Raw genomic sequence first — 15315 nt, 5'->3', positions numbered from 1 at the left:
AAACAAGGTCGTGATATTAGTTATCATATGCTCATATGATATATGTAGTATTAAGATTATATATTCTCAATTTTCAAATAAATTTGCTGTTGTAATTTGACCAACAGTTTCTATCAAATGTGTCATCATATTGTGTAATACATATTATCATTATAATATGGAGGTACCTAAAGGAGGAAATTTAAGTTTTTAACACAATATCATTAAAAAAATATGGACAATCTTTTACAATGAGTAATTCATCAGATAAGCAGATGATGGTTGTTTCAGATTGTGACTTTATCACCACTTCAATACGCTCATATACCTTTAATTAGATTGCTCCAATTGGAAATATTTCAGGGGGAGTATATATTGATGCTTGCTATGACAATATGCTCTGCCCCTGGCTCCATCATCGGACCCTGGACCCGTGAGAAACTAGGGACACTACCACTACCTTCTACTACTCCTCTTGGGGAGGTTGTGGTGTGACATGCCTGCTATTAATCTGTCTGGGCAGTATACTCATCTACCTAGAGTTACTTGTTGCAGTGACCTTTTACTGTATTCTGGGTTCTGTTTTGTGGATATATACCCCCGAGTATTATCCTATTATTCCTACCTACATCCGCACCACATCAGTCGGGGTTAAAGGCGGCATCAGGTAACGGACTGAAGTGATCTTATCCAACAGTTCTATCGATTAAAAGTTCAGGATTTTAATTTTACTTGAATTAGGTTTGATGATACTTGATTATTTGATAGTAACTCGCGCATACCTCCTCTTATAATATACTACAATATAGTACTAAAATATGATAATGCTACATTTGTATCTTTAAAACTAGATCCTTTCTTATTACAGTAAGTTCGGGGCAGCAGCGGGAGTATTTACAACCGAAGTGATGGACACAATTAGCATAGTGTACACCATTATTACATTCATCATCATAACTCTAATTGCTGCGTTAATGACTTTGGCACTGAACAAAGAAACAAGGGGGCTGCTGCTGCAGGATGAGAAGGATCAGGCCCAGAACAATTATCCAATGTACAGCTCAATCGAAAATAATGAAAACGGCTCGGAGAGTCCACAAGAAAATAAAGGGCAATGAAAACGATCCGCATCTAATGACATTTTTCAATATTACCTTCTATTCTATTCTATTCGATAAAAAGTGACTAATTTGAACCTTAAACACCAATTAATTATTAATGATTGTTGATCTGCTGAATAAGATTCAGATATTTACCAAGTTAACCAATCTGTTTCGAAACACGGCTGTTATTGTAGGTTTTGACTGGCCTACACTGCAAGGTGATTGGGCAATAAGTGACACGTATGACACGTGACGTGTTACAAGTGCTTTATCTCTCCACCATGGCATCTAACATCACGTGCACAACATGTACTCGAATATTTGAACAACATAGGGAAGTAGGCCCGACTCTATATTTGTTGATGAGATCACACTATGATATTGAGTAGGTACCATTAGCTGTCACGTGATGAGACTGCCGCGCAAGAACTCTCAGAATTGTCAAATAATTGCCACTTCAACTTCCACAGAAAAAAAATACCATAATCTGTCTGAAGTTATGACATTTACAGCAGATCATTTTCCAGCTCGTTACTGTCTCTAACTACTTGAATCCAAATTTTGCCCTTTTTTCAAGGTAATGGCTGACCCCTAGGGTTATTAATAGTTCATTACGCTAGGTTACCCGGAAGTGCTTTAGTCTTTAAAGATAACAGCAACATCTGCCCTTGGTATATTTCATAATTTGCAGCATCTGCAAGTAAATACATTTTACTTGAAGAAGCTTTTATTTTCAATGTTTTTCATCTTACAATAATTTAAATGTTACCGTATTTTATTGTTATACATTTGACCAAAACCCATAATGGACCGCTGCCAGTGTCTCCCTTTCCCAAACAAAAAGAAATGATATTAATTTGAATGACCGTTCTCAAATGCAAAATGATACAATATTTTTGTAACACGGCAATGTTGCAATCTGGGAGGGGGCTTCTTATTATACACTATACATCTGTATTAAATACACGTACCCACTCTCAGACCAAGTCTGCTCAATGGTTGTGCAATTCTCTGTGACAGTCCCTTGTGTTCGTATCGGTGGTTGCTAGGATTTCCAGTCTTGAAATGAAGTACGATAATTACACCAGATATGGAATCCACGACAAAACTGAAAGGTATCTTCTCTCTGCATACACGTCCTTCATTTTCCTATCATCCGTGATAGGAGACACCCTCATTCTCATTGGCTCCATGAGGTACAACGCTATAAAACTCCACAAGATCATGGTGGTCTTCATCCAGTACATTGCTGTTGTTGATTTGGTCATCTCTATTTTCAGAGTCCTGCCTGGTGCAGTTTCTCTCATTGCTAATGACTGGATCTTTGGTGATATCTTTTGCTCTGCAAGTATCTTCATGACAGGTATCTTTGGGGGAACAGGCTGTCTTCTTATAAGTGCACTTGCATTTGCCAAGCTTCTAATAGTGAAATATCCACTAAGAGCAGTAAACTTCTCAAGGAAGATTGGCAATCTCACGACACTGGGGATATGGACAATCTGGTTCTGTTTCGGAGTGATGGCAATTTATGAAAGAGGTGCTTACTTTAGTTACATGAGCTACAATTGTGATTATTTCAATAGGAACCGTTATCCTATTGTATCTGGAGTAATTTTGGGAGGAGTCGTGATCATCGCTACAGCAATAACCATAGTCAGCAGTGTAATGCTGCTATTTCTTGCAAAGAAGATTGCTGATAGACGAACAGGGGGACTCCAGTGGCAGGGGGTCAGAACAGTCCTTCTCACAGTCGTTGTCTATGTCATAGCAAATGTTCCGTTTGCAGTTAGCCTCTTAGAAAGTGCAAACAACCAGCCACGCTATTATGTTAGGTTTGCAGAGTACATAGTTTATCTGAACATCATCTCAAACTTCTACATCTACACAGTCAGTGTGACGGGCTTCCGTGACTTCCTGAACTCCAGGATTAGGATTGTAGTTATTTCAATTGGGAGATGTTTCGTTCCCAACCCAGTTATAATGCAGGAGGGAGCGAGACAGACTTCTGCCTTGATATTGTAAATACCTGCTGGTGATAAGTGTGTTGTAACGTTGTCTCGTTTAAGAAACCTGTTGGAAACTGTTCGGACAAACAAAGCTTAAAAACTGAAAATTTGTAAATGACTATGTATATCAATTTCACTTAGGAAATCTTGCGAGGCGTCTTGTCCTTGATATTGTCTGATACATACTATTTCACTATTTTACTATTTCACTATTTCTAATATATGATTTAATACTAGTTTCACTATTCCTAATATCTGATTTAATGTTCGTGTTAAAAGAATTAACATTCTTTGTAAACTCAAGAATAAGTGTGTGGTTTGATCGTCATTTTTAGCCCTGGTCTAAGTTATATTATTGGTGGCTATAATTGTTATGTAAGTTTGGAGTATTTATATCTTTAAATAATTGTTCAAGTGATACACTAATAGGTTGCTCGGCATAAGCAACTGCTAAACGTGGCTACTGGAAGCCTACTAATTCGATGATTGATATGTTAGGCATAATCATGTATAATCATTTAATAATTGTATAATTTGAACTTGAAAATTCTATCTTAAGCATTTTAATTCTCTAATGTTACTTGACCGATGTGGAAATTATTGAATTGGATAATTAATAATACGCCTTATCGAAATAAATCATTGGAAATGCTTATATAATAGTCAGAGCTAAGCAATTCTTTGTAAGCACATCATATAACTGAGAGTAAGTTTACTTGGTGTACACAAAATACTGCAGATGCAGCAGAATTTTCATTGTTGTTCACGTGTAGCACACTCCGTCTAGCTTTTAGTGCAGTTTTCATGGTTAATCTCCAGTTTTTTAGAAAAAGAAGGGTTTCTGATGAGGAAAACATTCTTGAAATACCTCAAGAACCTTTACTTTTAGAACCTTTAGCAACTTTAGAACAACCTAACGATGATTTGATTGACAATGAAACAGAGGGAGAAACACCATTTGAGTCAGCTGTGGAAGAATTAACTGATGGGCACGTAACAGAATCACCTTCAACAGAATCGCGGCCTTCATCTTCTGGAGAAGAGAAACAAACCACAGATGTTAATCAGTGCATAGAGGAGATTGGATTTGGGAGGTACCAATGGAAGGTTATACTTGTAATGGGGATGATGTCTTTTGCAGACTCTTGTGAAATATGGCTCTCTTCCGTTATCATAAGTATGGTTTGAAATTTAAAATTTTTTTTTAAAAACTGTACTATCACAAACGTTTGAATTTGTTAGTTGAGGTGCCTAAACAAGGTGTAGACTGGAGTAATCGGCAATTAAAAGGATTGATTTTAATTTTGCTAGGTTCTTAATTCTTAGGTGGGGGCATCGTTACTCGGTACAACTTTATGATGAAAACTTCTTTCGCAGAGATGCTGGTATGTGAATGGAATCTGAGTACAATCGAGATGGCACTCATACCGTCGTGCGTCCTGTTTTTTTATGCCATAGGAAGCATAATTTCCGGAAAACTAGCTGATAAATTTGGGAGATGGCCTAATTTATTGGCTGCATACTACGTCATCTGTGTGACCGGAACAGCCTCGGCTGTTGCTACTTCTTATGTCATGTTTATCATCTTCAGATCTCTCACAGGTAAAGTATTTATCACAGCCAAACACAGCCAACTGCCAAATACAACAAAATTTCTCACATAACTTTGGTCTTATTTATAATTTAGGATACTATGGGCCAATGACCAATGATTTCCAAATCTTTAGGGTTTGGTATTGGAGCAAGCTATGGTGTATCAGTGGTCTATGCACAAGAATTTGTTCCCAAGGGGGACCGAGCCTTTACTGGTTTCCTTCTAAATCTAATGTGGGTATTGGGTGGTATCTACGAGTGTTTACTGGCCATCGCAGTTATGGGACTAGAGAATGGTTGGAGGATCCAAGTTTTGGGCACTGTTGTCCCCTGTATTTTTACTCTGATCATGCTGCATTTCTGTGAGGAGTCTCCACGATATCTTGTTATTAACGGTTAGTTATTTCATTAAACTCAACGCCGGGTTATTGGACTTATTGGATTTATATTTGTGCTCTATAATGATTTCTATCAGGTCAAGAAGATAAGGCTTTCATCGTTGTAAACAAGATGTGTGAGGCTAATGGAAAACCTCCAGTTGAGTGTCACCTTACAGTCAAGAATGAAACTTGTGGAGAGTATATGGCCGTATTCCAACAGCCTCATACAAGGTCAGACGACAAAATATGTTTGTTATAAAAAATTTAATTCAGTGAATAAGCGAATTGAAACATCTTACTTTTGCCTTATTTTATTCTAAAGAGTCGCACACTGCACAGGATGATGGATATTTCATCACGTCTTGACATAGGCCAATTCAATGAGGGACCCAAAGCTTTAAAGGGCCCTCTATCTGAACCTGTAAAAGCCACACCTTTAAGTGGCCAGGAAATAGTTACGTGATAAATACTCGCAGAACATCAGTGATCCTGACGGTTCTTTTTATCTGTAACATGTGGACTTGCTATGGTATTCTGTTTCTAGTTCCTGACATGATGTCTCATGGTTATTGCTCAATGTCAGAGTGGTTTGACGTTATCTACATCACTGAGAGTGGATGTATAAACTACACAAGGGTGAGTTATGTGTATGTAGGGACAATGGACAAGGTTAAAGCTTAACATTCAGCTTCTTTTCCGGAATATATCAATTGTTAAATAACATGGATAATCTCGTGTCATACTGTTTTCTAATTGTTTAGTTTAGAGCAAAACATATAGTTGGAAGAATTAAATACAATTTCCCCCTCCTACAGGCGGAGTACATATTCTTCTTGTGTATAACAATACTGGGAATACCCGGCTACATGATAGGCCCCTGGACCTGTGACAAACTGGGTAGACTCATAACATTCTATTACTCCACCTGGGGTGGTCTTGTTGGAACATGTCTCTTACTCTTTTGTTTCGGGAGTATCGTCATCTACACTGAACTCTTCATAGCCATGACGTTTTACACTATATTCAATGCTGTGTTGTGGATATACTCCCCGGAGTATTATCCAACGTATATTCGCTCTACAGCTGTTGGACTTATCAACGGTATAAGGTAGGCCCTATTATTAGTTGTCTTAGCTCACTTGCTCTCACGTAATGATATACTATTAGGGAAGATATATTTTGGCCTCTCATGTCTCTATTTTAATCGTGGGTAATATAACATATTCACTTCCATAAAATATCAAGACGGCCATAAAATCTGACAAACATTTCAGCAAATTCGGAGCAGCGGCAGGAGTGTTAACAACTTTACTTCTGGACACAGTAAGTATCGTCTACACAATCTACACCTACATCATCATCATGTCTGTAGCGGCGCTGACAACTTTGGCCCTGAGAAATGAGACTAGAGGAACCCTACTGAAAGATGACAGAGACTCAGTCAGGGAAAATTACCCTTCTCATTATGGATCTGTAGACAATAACGAACAAGGCCCTGAAAACTCTCCTGCGGTACCTGCTGGCCAGTGAACAGGAAATATTTGTGAATGTTCATCTTGCAAAGGATATTACAGGATAATTTTTTGTGTAGTTTCCCACCAGTTTACCCTAAAATGGGCTTTACGCCTGCTTGCACTTCCTGTAGGCAATAATTTGCTTACATTTTCCAGTTCTCTTTTTATTTGTTTGCTGTGAAGTGTAAACGGCAGTGTACAGTTTGAACAATGCATCCGGGGTCACTTACTATACCGTTTTTCATTGTATCTGGATCGTATCTTGATTGATCATGATGTATCATTGATTAAACCGATTTATTGACTTATTAGGAGCCATGTATATTGTATATGCCGGCTAAATATTTGCTTAATTGATTATTTTATGTTTTTGTACGAACCCATGCTTTCGAAAGTGAAATCTCAAAAATGAGAAAATTATATGTTTCAAGGAACAGTTTTGGTGTTTCAATAATTGCTTTATAATTGCTTTAATAATAGTTAACGATTCACCTTTACTTTTAAATGGTATTATATGCCAGTTCATGCATCATCTCATGTACTAAAATATTTCAGGGAGGTTATCATATTACGTACTAAGCAGTAAGCACATAATATATTCCGAGGAAAATATTTCAGATAAATATTTTAGAGGATTACAGCTTGGGGTATGGACTGGTTGGGTTTGAAGGAATTTTATTCGAACTGTACTATCCATCTACTTTGTTGCTATCGGTTTTGTATCTTATAATAAATCAATTTCAGTATATTGTGAATTGCCAAGTATTGGGAATGCGACCGTCCAATTCAAGAATGGTTCGGCTATCGTTACAAGCAGGTATGCTCATTGTTCAGACCTTATGTACTTCACGATCGTAATGTAAACGTCTGGCTAGGAAATGATGGAATGAAGCCAAACATTTTTATGTTAACAGCTGGGGAAAAATCTAAATTTAAAATGTACAGGTTTATCTTTGGCACTGAACTGACAGTGATTTGCAATGCTGGTTACCTACATGAGGGAGAGGAAAGAGTCAACTGCCAGGCAAGCGGAGAATTTTCAAAAACACCTGCCTGCACAGGTTAAAACAAATTATGAAAGCAACCAAAAATAATGGAACAAACAGAATTAATGATCAGTATAACAAAGCAAACGCGTAAATGACACTTGTAATGTATTAATAAATACTATCGCATTAACATCACGAAGTACATGATTACGTGATATGACGATTGACCACATTGCTATGCATTCATCAAGCAACAACACATCACTTCATCACTTCAGATATAAGCAAGGTCACGTGTCCTGTGTTGGAAGTACGGATTGGAACACTGAAATGTGACATGACAGCTGATCCTATCTCCTGTACACATCACTGTCCAGACGGGTATTTGTACGAGTTAAATGGAACCTTGCAGACAAGTGGGAGTGTGTCTTGTAATAGTTCCACAGCACAGTGGTCCCACATGTCGAGGGGCAACCCTTTGGGGGAGCTACCAAAATGTGCAGGTGCGTACTTAGTGCTTAGTGCTCAATACTAGCGATATACAAATTAGGTTTTGATTTTTCCTCGATTTGAATATTTTGTTGACAGTTTAGGATCCACTTTTCTGTAAATGTGGAATTCATTATGAACTATTCATGGAAAGAAATAAGCTCATTGACATTATAAAACCACTTTTCAGCGTCGATAACTCCAACACACTACCTTACGTTTGTGGATATGAGTTTTCTGGGATCAGAATCCTGTCCAGATATTAGCAAGACACAGCTTGCTCTGACAACGTACTTCTCTGGTAGTTCTAGTGACTCTTACAGCTGTATTAAGGGCGAAAATCCAGCGTGCAGTATAACTGAGGTAAAATTATATGCCACAGAAATTTTCGATTTTTCGCCGGCTCGAACGGTAAAAATTCCAAGATTGCTCTCGATTAGCTTAAATTTCCAATGATTCATAAATTTTCATTTTTCACAGGTAAAATGCAGTAGCTCTTCAACCTCGTTAAAGATAACATACAACGTCAAGCAGACTGGTGACTTGAAGATACCGGTAGAAACATTCAGCTCACAGATCACTGCTGATGTAAAAAGCAAAAACCTCAAGTTAACTGTCAATACCGTAAAACGTTAGTTATAAGGTTAATACGGTAGTATACCAATAAGTCTCAGCTTAAAAATGCTAAAAAAGGGGTTATATTAAAAGGGAATGACGATTTATATTTTCGATACGATTATACCTAATTTAAAACATCTTTTACAGGTAGGAAGAGAGCGATAGAGTTAACAGGTGACACGTCCGAAATAAGCGGTCCCACCGCTAGATGTGAAGCTGGGGCAGGATACGTTGGAACTGTCTGTGGTATGCCATAGATTTAAACTTTCAATAACTTGACTTCTAAAATATGCATTTTAGGATTTCCCACTTAGTATGTACTAAATGACCACACTAGTACAAACCGATGACCAATGACCATTAAAACTTAAACACTTTGATGCTTCAGTAAAGTGCCCCATTGGACGATATGAAAAAGATGGTGTTTGTACCGACTGTCCTGCAAACACATTCTCAAACACTGTCGGTAGTACAAAGTGTAATGATTGTTCAGACGATCTGAAAACCATCACTACCGGCTCTGACAGTGAATCTGATTGTACAGGTTTGTCTTAATATGACTTGTGAAAAATATTCAAACTCCCCACAGCTGGGTTGCGATGCTACAGCTGATAAAAACGTTGAATTTAGCATCCTCAATACAATGAAATTTGATAGTTGTATGTCCACATCCAAAGAAGATTTAAGAACTTACTTGATTATTTCAGCATTATGTAAAGTACCAGATATGGTAAATGGGTACAGCTATCCTGCATCTGGTTATACAGTCAGCGATAAGACGACTGTCTACACCCATTGTAAGGACTACTATTCAGTTCAACATAATATATTGCAATCCCGCCCTTGCGGACAGCTTGATTCAACCAAACCAGACTTCCCAAATTGCTACAGTAAGTAACAACTGATGGGTGTAATTATTAGTTGTTACCTTTAAATTTCTTTAGATTGGTAGAACTTAGCAATTTTAATTAAAGTTACATCACTTGTCAAATTATATGATCGACCCACTGAAAAGAGCGAAAAAATATTAAAATTACATCAATCCAAATCCGCACTTTCAGAACTGCAAACAACGCTAGCAGCAGCTACTGCCTCAAAATACAAGTTTCATAACTCTTTTAATATGCACATTTCCATGCCATACTTAGTCTTACCCCAAATAAAGGATAAACAACCGCATAATCAACATACTCTCCATCCTCCAGGAATGTGCAAGATAGTCCACATAAGTGACAGCATGTCAGTGACGGATAAATCAGTGGAGATTAATTCTCTGCTAGCTTATAAAGAGCCAGCTAATTTTACTTGTAATGATGAGAAAGACACTGCAATCTGTGCGAATGCGGGGCAGAATGTTTCCCTCTACTGTAACAAAGGTAACTATATTAATAGAACAATTATTTTAGCGCAAAAAATTCCTCACAACTATTTTCTCTTGTGCATTTGCTAACTACTTAACCACAGCGTAGGCAGCATTCATATCAAAGGTATTACATTCTAAAATCACCTCATAACATAGGATTTTTAAATCGCTAATTTCTTTAATAAAACGTCGTTCTTCCATCAGTTTCTATCATACTATTGCTGGCAATAATTGCTGGAGGAACATTACTACTGACAGTTACTATGGTTACTGTCTACTTCCTTTGTTGCATATCTGGTAAAAAGAAGGGGTAAGATAAGAAACGTCCAGTTTATGAGCTTTCTTGTTCTGACTTGATGGTTGAATATGTCATGTCGTTTGTAAGAAAAGGATAGCTATAATAAGTAATAATTACGGATGCAATTATTGATAAGATGTAATCAGTCACATAGTACAATATCACATATTTTATATATCTGTTTTGCCAGGATGGCACGAAGAGAGGAAACTGCAGTAGAGCCTATGTTAAAACTAAATGTAGGATTGGGAGGAGTCTTCAGAGGGCTTGATGAACAAACTTACAATCTGGCAGATCAACGGTATTTTTGTCAAGCACAAACTCATCTATTATAATTCAACCAAAACTTGTTATTTGTGTCAACTCGTGGATTTGCTGAATTTCAAACTGATGTTTACAAGGTGTTTTGTGAAAATCACTGCGTAAAAAATACATTTTCAGGTCAGATGAAGATGATGAATCGGAAGATAAAAAGAAGGAAACTAGTTTTTAGCAGCCATATATTTTAAACTATAATTTTAACTATCATGAATTAAAACATGTTGTTCCTAAAATTATGTATATTTTTATTGTGATATGCGTTTTTATTCACTGTGTACAATTTACAGTATTGTTAAATTTTGCCCAAAATTACTTCTCGGAGCCAGAATGGCTGTTTCATAAATGTATGTGCATGTGATATATTTTATTTTCTTGTTTTTATAATTTCTTTGATGAACAAATAATTTCCTGAAATATTTGTATACAACATTTCAAAGTTGATTGATTTAAACCATTCTTAGAATATATTTCATGCAAATTCTTAATAAAAATAAATTTTCCGCAGGATGTTTTGCATGGCAACTGTTACGATTAACAAACCCTATAATCCAATTTCAACACAACTATTAGCATTATTTTCACATGATTTCACAGTTCACACTTATCATAATTTCATCTTTAGGGAGTTTATCATGAAAACTAAATCAGAAACTTTTTGTATAAATACGAAATTCTCTTACAGTTTACTGCGTTGTTCCAACGGTGGCTAATGCAACCCTTTACACTGTGGATGACAAAGAAGCACCTGAAAAGTATGAATTTAAAGACCTATAATTTGTTTAGTAAAAAGTTTGCCTATATATTTCGAATACTTCACAATTGTCCATTGTTACATATTGATTCGTAGTTATTAATCCAGCACATTTGTAACTGTAGATTTTCAGAATTCTGTACAGTACAGTGGTTAAAGTTTCGTGCGCTGATGGTTTCCAAAGGGAAGGACCTGACAAGTTGACCTGCCAGGTTGACAAATCTTTCAGTGGAAATGTTTCTTGTATCGGTAAGGCATAGACCATATAATTAATAACTTATAAAACCAAACCAGAGTACAGGAACTTTTTTGGCTCTGAAAAATGTTTATTAATCAAACCAAATATGTATTACACTTTCAGATCTGAATGTCGTGACATGCCCGACACTTCATACTGGTTTCGGTACAATGGACTGTGACACATCAGTAACTCCTGTAGCGTGCACTTATTCATGTCCAAGTGACCAGTTCTTTAACAGTGGCGGTGCACTGACATCCACAAAGAAGGTCACCTGTAACACAGCAACTGCTGAATGGTCGCACATGTCAGCCAGTAACCCACTGGGTGTTTTACCCTCTTGTTCTGGTAAGAAATTCAAGCAACTATTCATCCAACATAATATATACATGAGGATTCTTATAGCAATTTCAATGTGGACATTTCGAACACTTCACAGTTCACACTCTTTATTTCATTAAATATTTTTTTAGTTAAATGTACAATACTGCCTATTCTATGTAGTTATCTCATAATAATTAAAGACACAATATTTCAGACAAAACAGACCCCACGTCCTACCATCTTACTGCAAAGATAGGCCTGGCTGGTTCAGACAGTTGTATTGATGGCTTAACAGCTGCACTACAAACTGCTTTGGAGAGCAGTAGTGATGAAGCTTATAATTGTATGGATAACAATCAGTGTGCTATATCAGGGGTGAGTTATTATCGGACTTAATCCCGGCCTAGTACACAGTAGTGTTACGGGACAGCCATTAATAGTGAGATGAGGGTAACTAAAACCTGTCAGGATCAAACAGTTATCTTGGATACCAGATCGATTAACATAATAGTATTTTTGGTGGAAATAATGTTGTTCGATAATAATAGTTTTCAACCAGAGTGCGAAGTGCTCCTCAGATTCTGATGGAAAATTGTCTCTCGAATTTGTTGTAAAACAAAGTGGAGGAGACCTCAAGACATCAGCTATTATTGATGCATTCAACACTCAACTGAAGACTGATGCAGCTGCAAAGACTTTTACTTTGACTGTTGGTGGTAAGAGACGAAAAACGAGGGCAACAACACTCACAGCAGATGGAACTGTTGTGTCAACAGCGGAATCGGGCTGTGCTGCTGGGTCTGGAACTGTAGGAACTTCTTGCAGTATGTCCCTGATTTTAACTTTCAACATTAAATTCGTTCATTAAACAGAATACAAGAAAGGAGAAACATATTTAAGCATTAATCTCATTCTGTTTAAATCTTATAATGTCAGTGCGAATCACAACAGTGTGAAAATAATCTTATTTTGTCACATTTTATCAGTAAAGTGCCCTGCTGGAGAGTATGAAAAAGATGGTGTATGTACAGCCTGTGCTGTTAACACATACTCAGATACTGTTGGAAGTACAAAGTGCATTGACTGTGCAGATTCTCTGAAAACTATCACAACAGGCTCGGACAGTGTCTCTGATTGTTTGGGTAAAAACATAATACAATGTATTTGACTCGGTTATAATTCTCTGAACACTAAATTGTAAGACTGACTTTATGCCCGAACTTATACCCTGGTAGAGCAGTTAATAATTTATATATTCCAGTCACATGCACTGTCAAAGATGTGGCTAATGGTTTCCGCTCTCCTACCATTGGATATACTGTATCTGAGGGAACAACGCTAACAACATTTTGTAATTCAAATTACAGTCTAGAATATGAAACAACTAACAAGGCTCTATGTAAGACTGATACTCAACCAACATGTTATAGTAAGTTTATTCAATTTTTTACATAGCTTGCCTAGTATTCCTAATGCACAGTAAATACAGTTTATCAGTTTATCTATAACACTTTTTTATATTAAATCAGTAATAGCTTAAAGTGACAATAATGTTGTACACAATTAGAACATATATATAAATTCAAGCACTATTTCATGTTTTGTCAACGTTTGTGTTTCAGAAAAATGTGTCATTCAAAGTGTTGATGAAAGAGCCACATTGCAAACAACAACTTTGAAAGCTGGATCAATGTTATCCTACAAAGAGGAGCTAAAGTTTACCTGCTCAAATAAAGACAAAGATATGTTTAATGTACAATGTGCAGGAGCAGGAAATTTGTATGACATATCATGTCCAAGTAAGAGGATTTAATCATTTTGTACAGTCAAAATCCAGCCCCAATTTGATGGCAAAATTTGATGACAAAATTTGATGGCAAAATTTGATAATTTGATAGGTTTCTAAAGAGATTCAATATATGCTTAAACTATGATCACTTGCATATAATAATGCCCAACAGTAAATCTAAGCTCACCAAAAATTAGGGACTTACTATGAATATGGGTTCGACTGTTATACCATTCACATTTGTGGACTGTTCAGTACCTAGAGTTCCAATTTCAATATATTATTTTTGAGACTAAAGAAAAATTTACTACATGGAATGTGTTATCTTCAAATTATCTTCAGCTAGCCATGCAGCTACAATTGCTGGAGCAGTCATTGCAGTTCTCGTTATCATTGCTGCAATTGTTGTTGTGAGGGTGATATATCTTCGTAACAGACCAGTGTGAGTATATAATTCCAAACATAAATGGCTTGGCTCAAATAAAGGAAGTTAAATATTTCATAAACTAACTACTTAAATATAAAAATGAATCAAGTATATAACCTGACATTTTGAAGAATATGAATTATGTATGAAATAATATCATAGGACAAGTGAACCCGAATTGATTTGAGCTGTTTAATATATCTCAGTATGGCTATCTATGAATGTAAGGGGGGTGCAGTTGGTGAGGTGACTTTCGGACCATGTAAGACTGCTTTATACATATAATTTTAGGAAACCAATTACCATCGAGCAAGAAATGGAACGTGTTCAAAGTAGTCCCGAAAGTATACTAGGATTTGTCACCGGGAAAATGGCGAATTTTTCAGAACAAATAAAAGTCTAACTTCTTAAATATGGTTAGTGAACTTAAAAAGATGATCACAATTATAATGGTTTTCTGATTAACCTTGTTCCATGCTGTGACACCTGCGTTGAACAGGTACGCGGCCATTTTGCAGCAAATTGTCACGAAATTTAGCAAAAATCAGGTGTTGCGACATGAGACAAGATTAACCTAGTAGAGACATACCAAACAGCTCAAATCTTTTTAGGTTATTATCTGAGATTGTAAACTTTGTTGACTAATGAAGTCTGCAATAATCATTCACAATTAATTTGGAATTGCTGCTCACTTCACAGTATACTTAAAAGGCTGAAATCGATAATGAAATGTTGCAGTAATACAGAGTGTGATGTGTTACGTTTTAAGGCTACATAATTTAAACAGAGCACAGTACATGTCCTAAATTTATAAACCGTCACCCCTCCCCATCACATAACTTGAATACAATATAACAATTTCAGGTCACAAGAAACTCCACCTCCGGTACCAACACGCAATAGGGGGATGCCACCTCCACTTCCTGAGGATGAAAACCAGCCAGAGCCTAACTTTCTTGATAAAGCATTTGGGGCACCAACAAAGGCATTTGATAAAGTCAAAAATATGGTTTGATCGGTTTTTAAATATTAGGTGATGATATAATCATAAGAACATAACATGCTTGGCGACAAATATAGAGGAGTCGATATTTCGAAAATATGTTGCAAGCAATTTAATTCTTCAATGAGGA

At 36.5% G+C, this 15315-nt stretch overlaps 3 protein-coding genes across 3 annotated transcripts; all 3 read left to right on the top strand.

The window, feature by feature from the left end:
• The first annotated feature begins 2147 nt into the window (after positions 1-2147).
• On the top strand, positions 2148-6591 carry LOC134815419 (synaptic vesicle 2-related protein-like). Its single transcript, XM_063823954.1, has 8 exons — positions 2148-2445; positions 3978-4265; positions 4415-4690; positions 4816-4977; positions 5157-5292; positions 5538-5697; positions 5877-6169; positions 6336-6591. Exons 1-8 carry the CDS (start codon positions 2148-2150, stop codon positions 6589-6591), a joined length of 1869 nt encoding a protein of 622 aa, XP_063680024.1.
• A 177-nt stretch (positions 6592-6768) lies between these two features.
• Positions 6769-10906, top strand: LOC134814654 (uncharacterized). The gene is made up of 12 exons (XM_063822814.1): positions 6769-7392; positions 7521-7636; positions 7843-8067; positions 8244-8416; positions 8534-8684; positions 8819-8917; positions 9060-9215; positions 9379-9561; positions 9877-10047; positions 10239-10344; positions 10523-10633; positions 10774-10906. Exons 3-12 carry the CDS (start codon positions 7902-7904, stop codon positions 10823-10825), a joined length of 1368 nt encoding a protein of 455 aa, XP_063678884.1. The 5' UTR covers positions 6769-7392; positions 7521-7636; positions 7843-7901; the 3' UTR covers positions 10826-10906.
• A 435-nt stretch (positions 10907-11341) lies between these two features.
• Positions 11342-13779, top strand: LOC134815418 (uncharacterized). Its single transcript, XM_063823952.1, has 8 exons — positions 11342-11405; positions 11538-11653; positions 11766-11990; positions 12181-12341; positions 12526-12790; positions 12953-13108; positions 13228-13395; positions 13589-13779. Exons 3-8 carry the CDS (start codon positions 11813-11815, stop codon positions 13777-13779), a joined length of 1119 nt encoding a protein of 372 aa, XP_063680022.1. The 5' UTR covers positions 11342-11405; positions 11538-11653; positions 11766-11812.
• Positions 13780-15315: the final 1536 nt, after the last annotated feature.

Source organism: Bolinopsis microptera, chromosome 5, assembly GCF_026151205.1.
Source record: "Bolinopsis microptera isolate Bmic1 chromosome 5, MBARI_Bmic_1.0, whole genome shotgun sequence".
Lineage (NCBI taxonomy): Eukaryota > Metazoa > Ctenophora > Tentaculata > Lobata > Bolinopsidae > Bolinopsis > Bolinopsis microptera.
The sequence above is the reverse complement of the archived record's forward strand: the minus strand, read 5'-3'. Positions and strand labels throughout refer to the sequence as shown.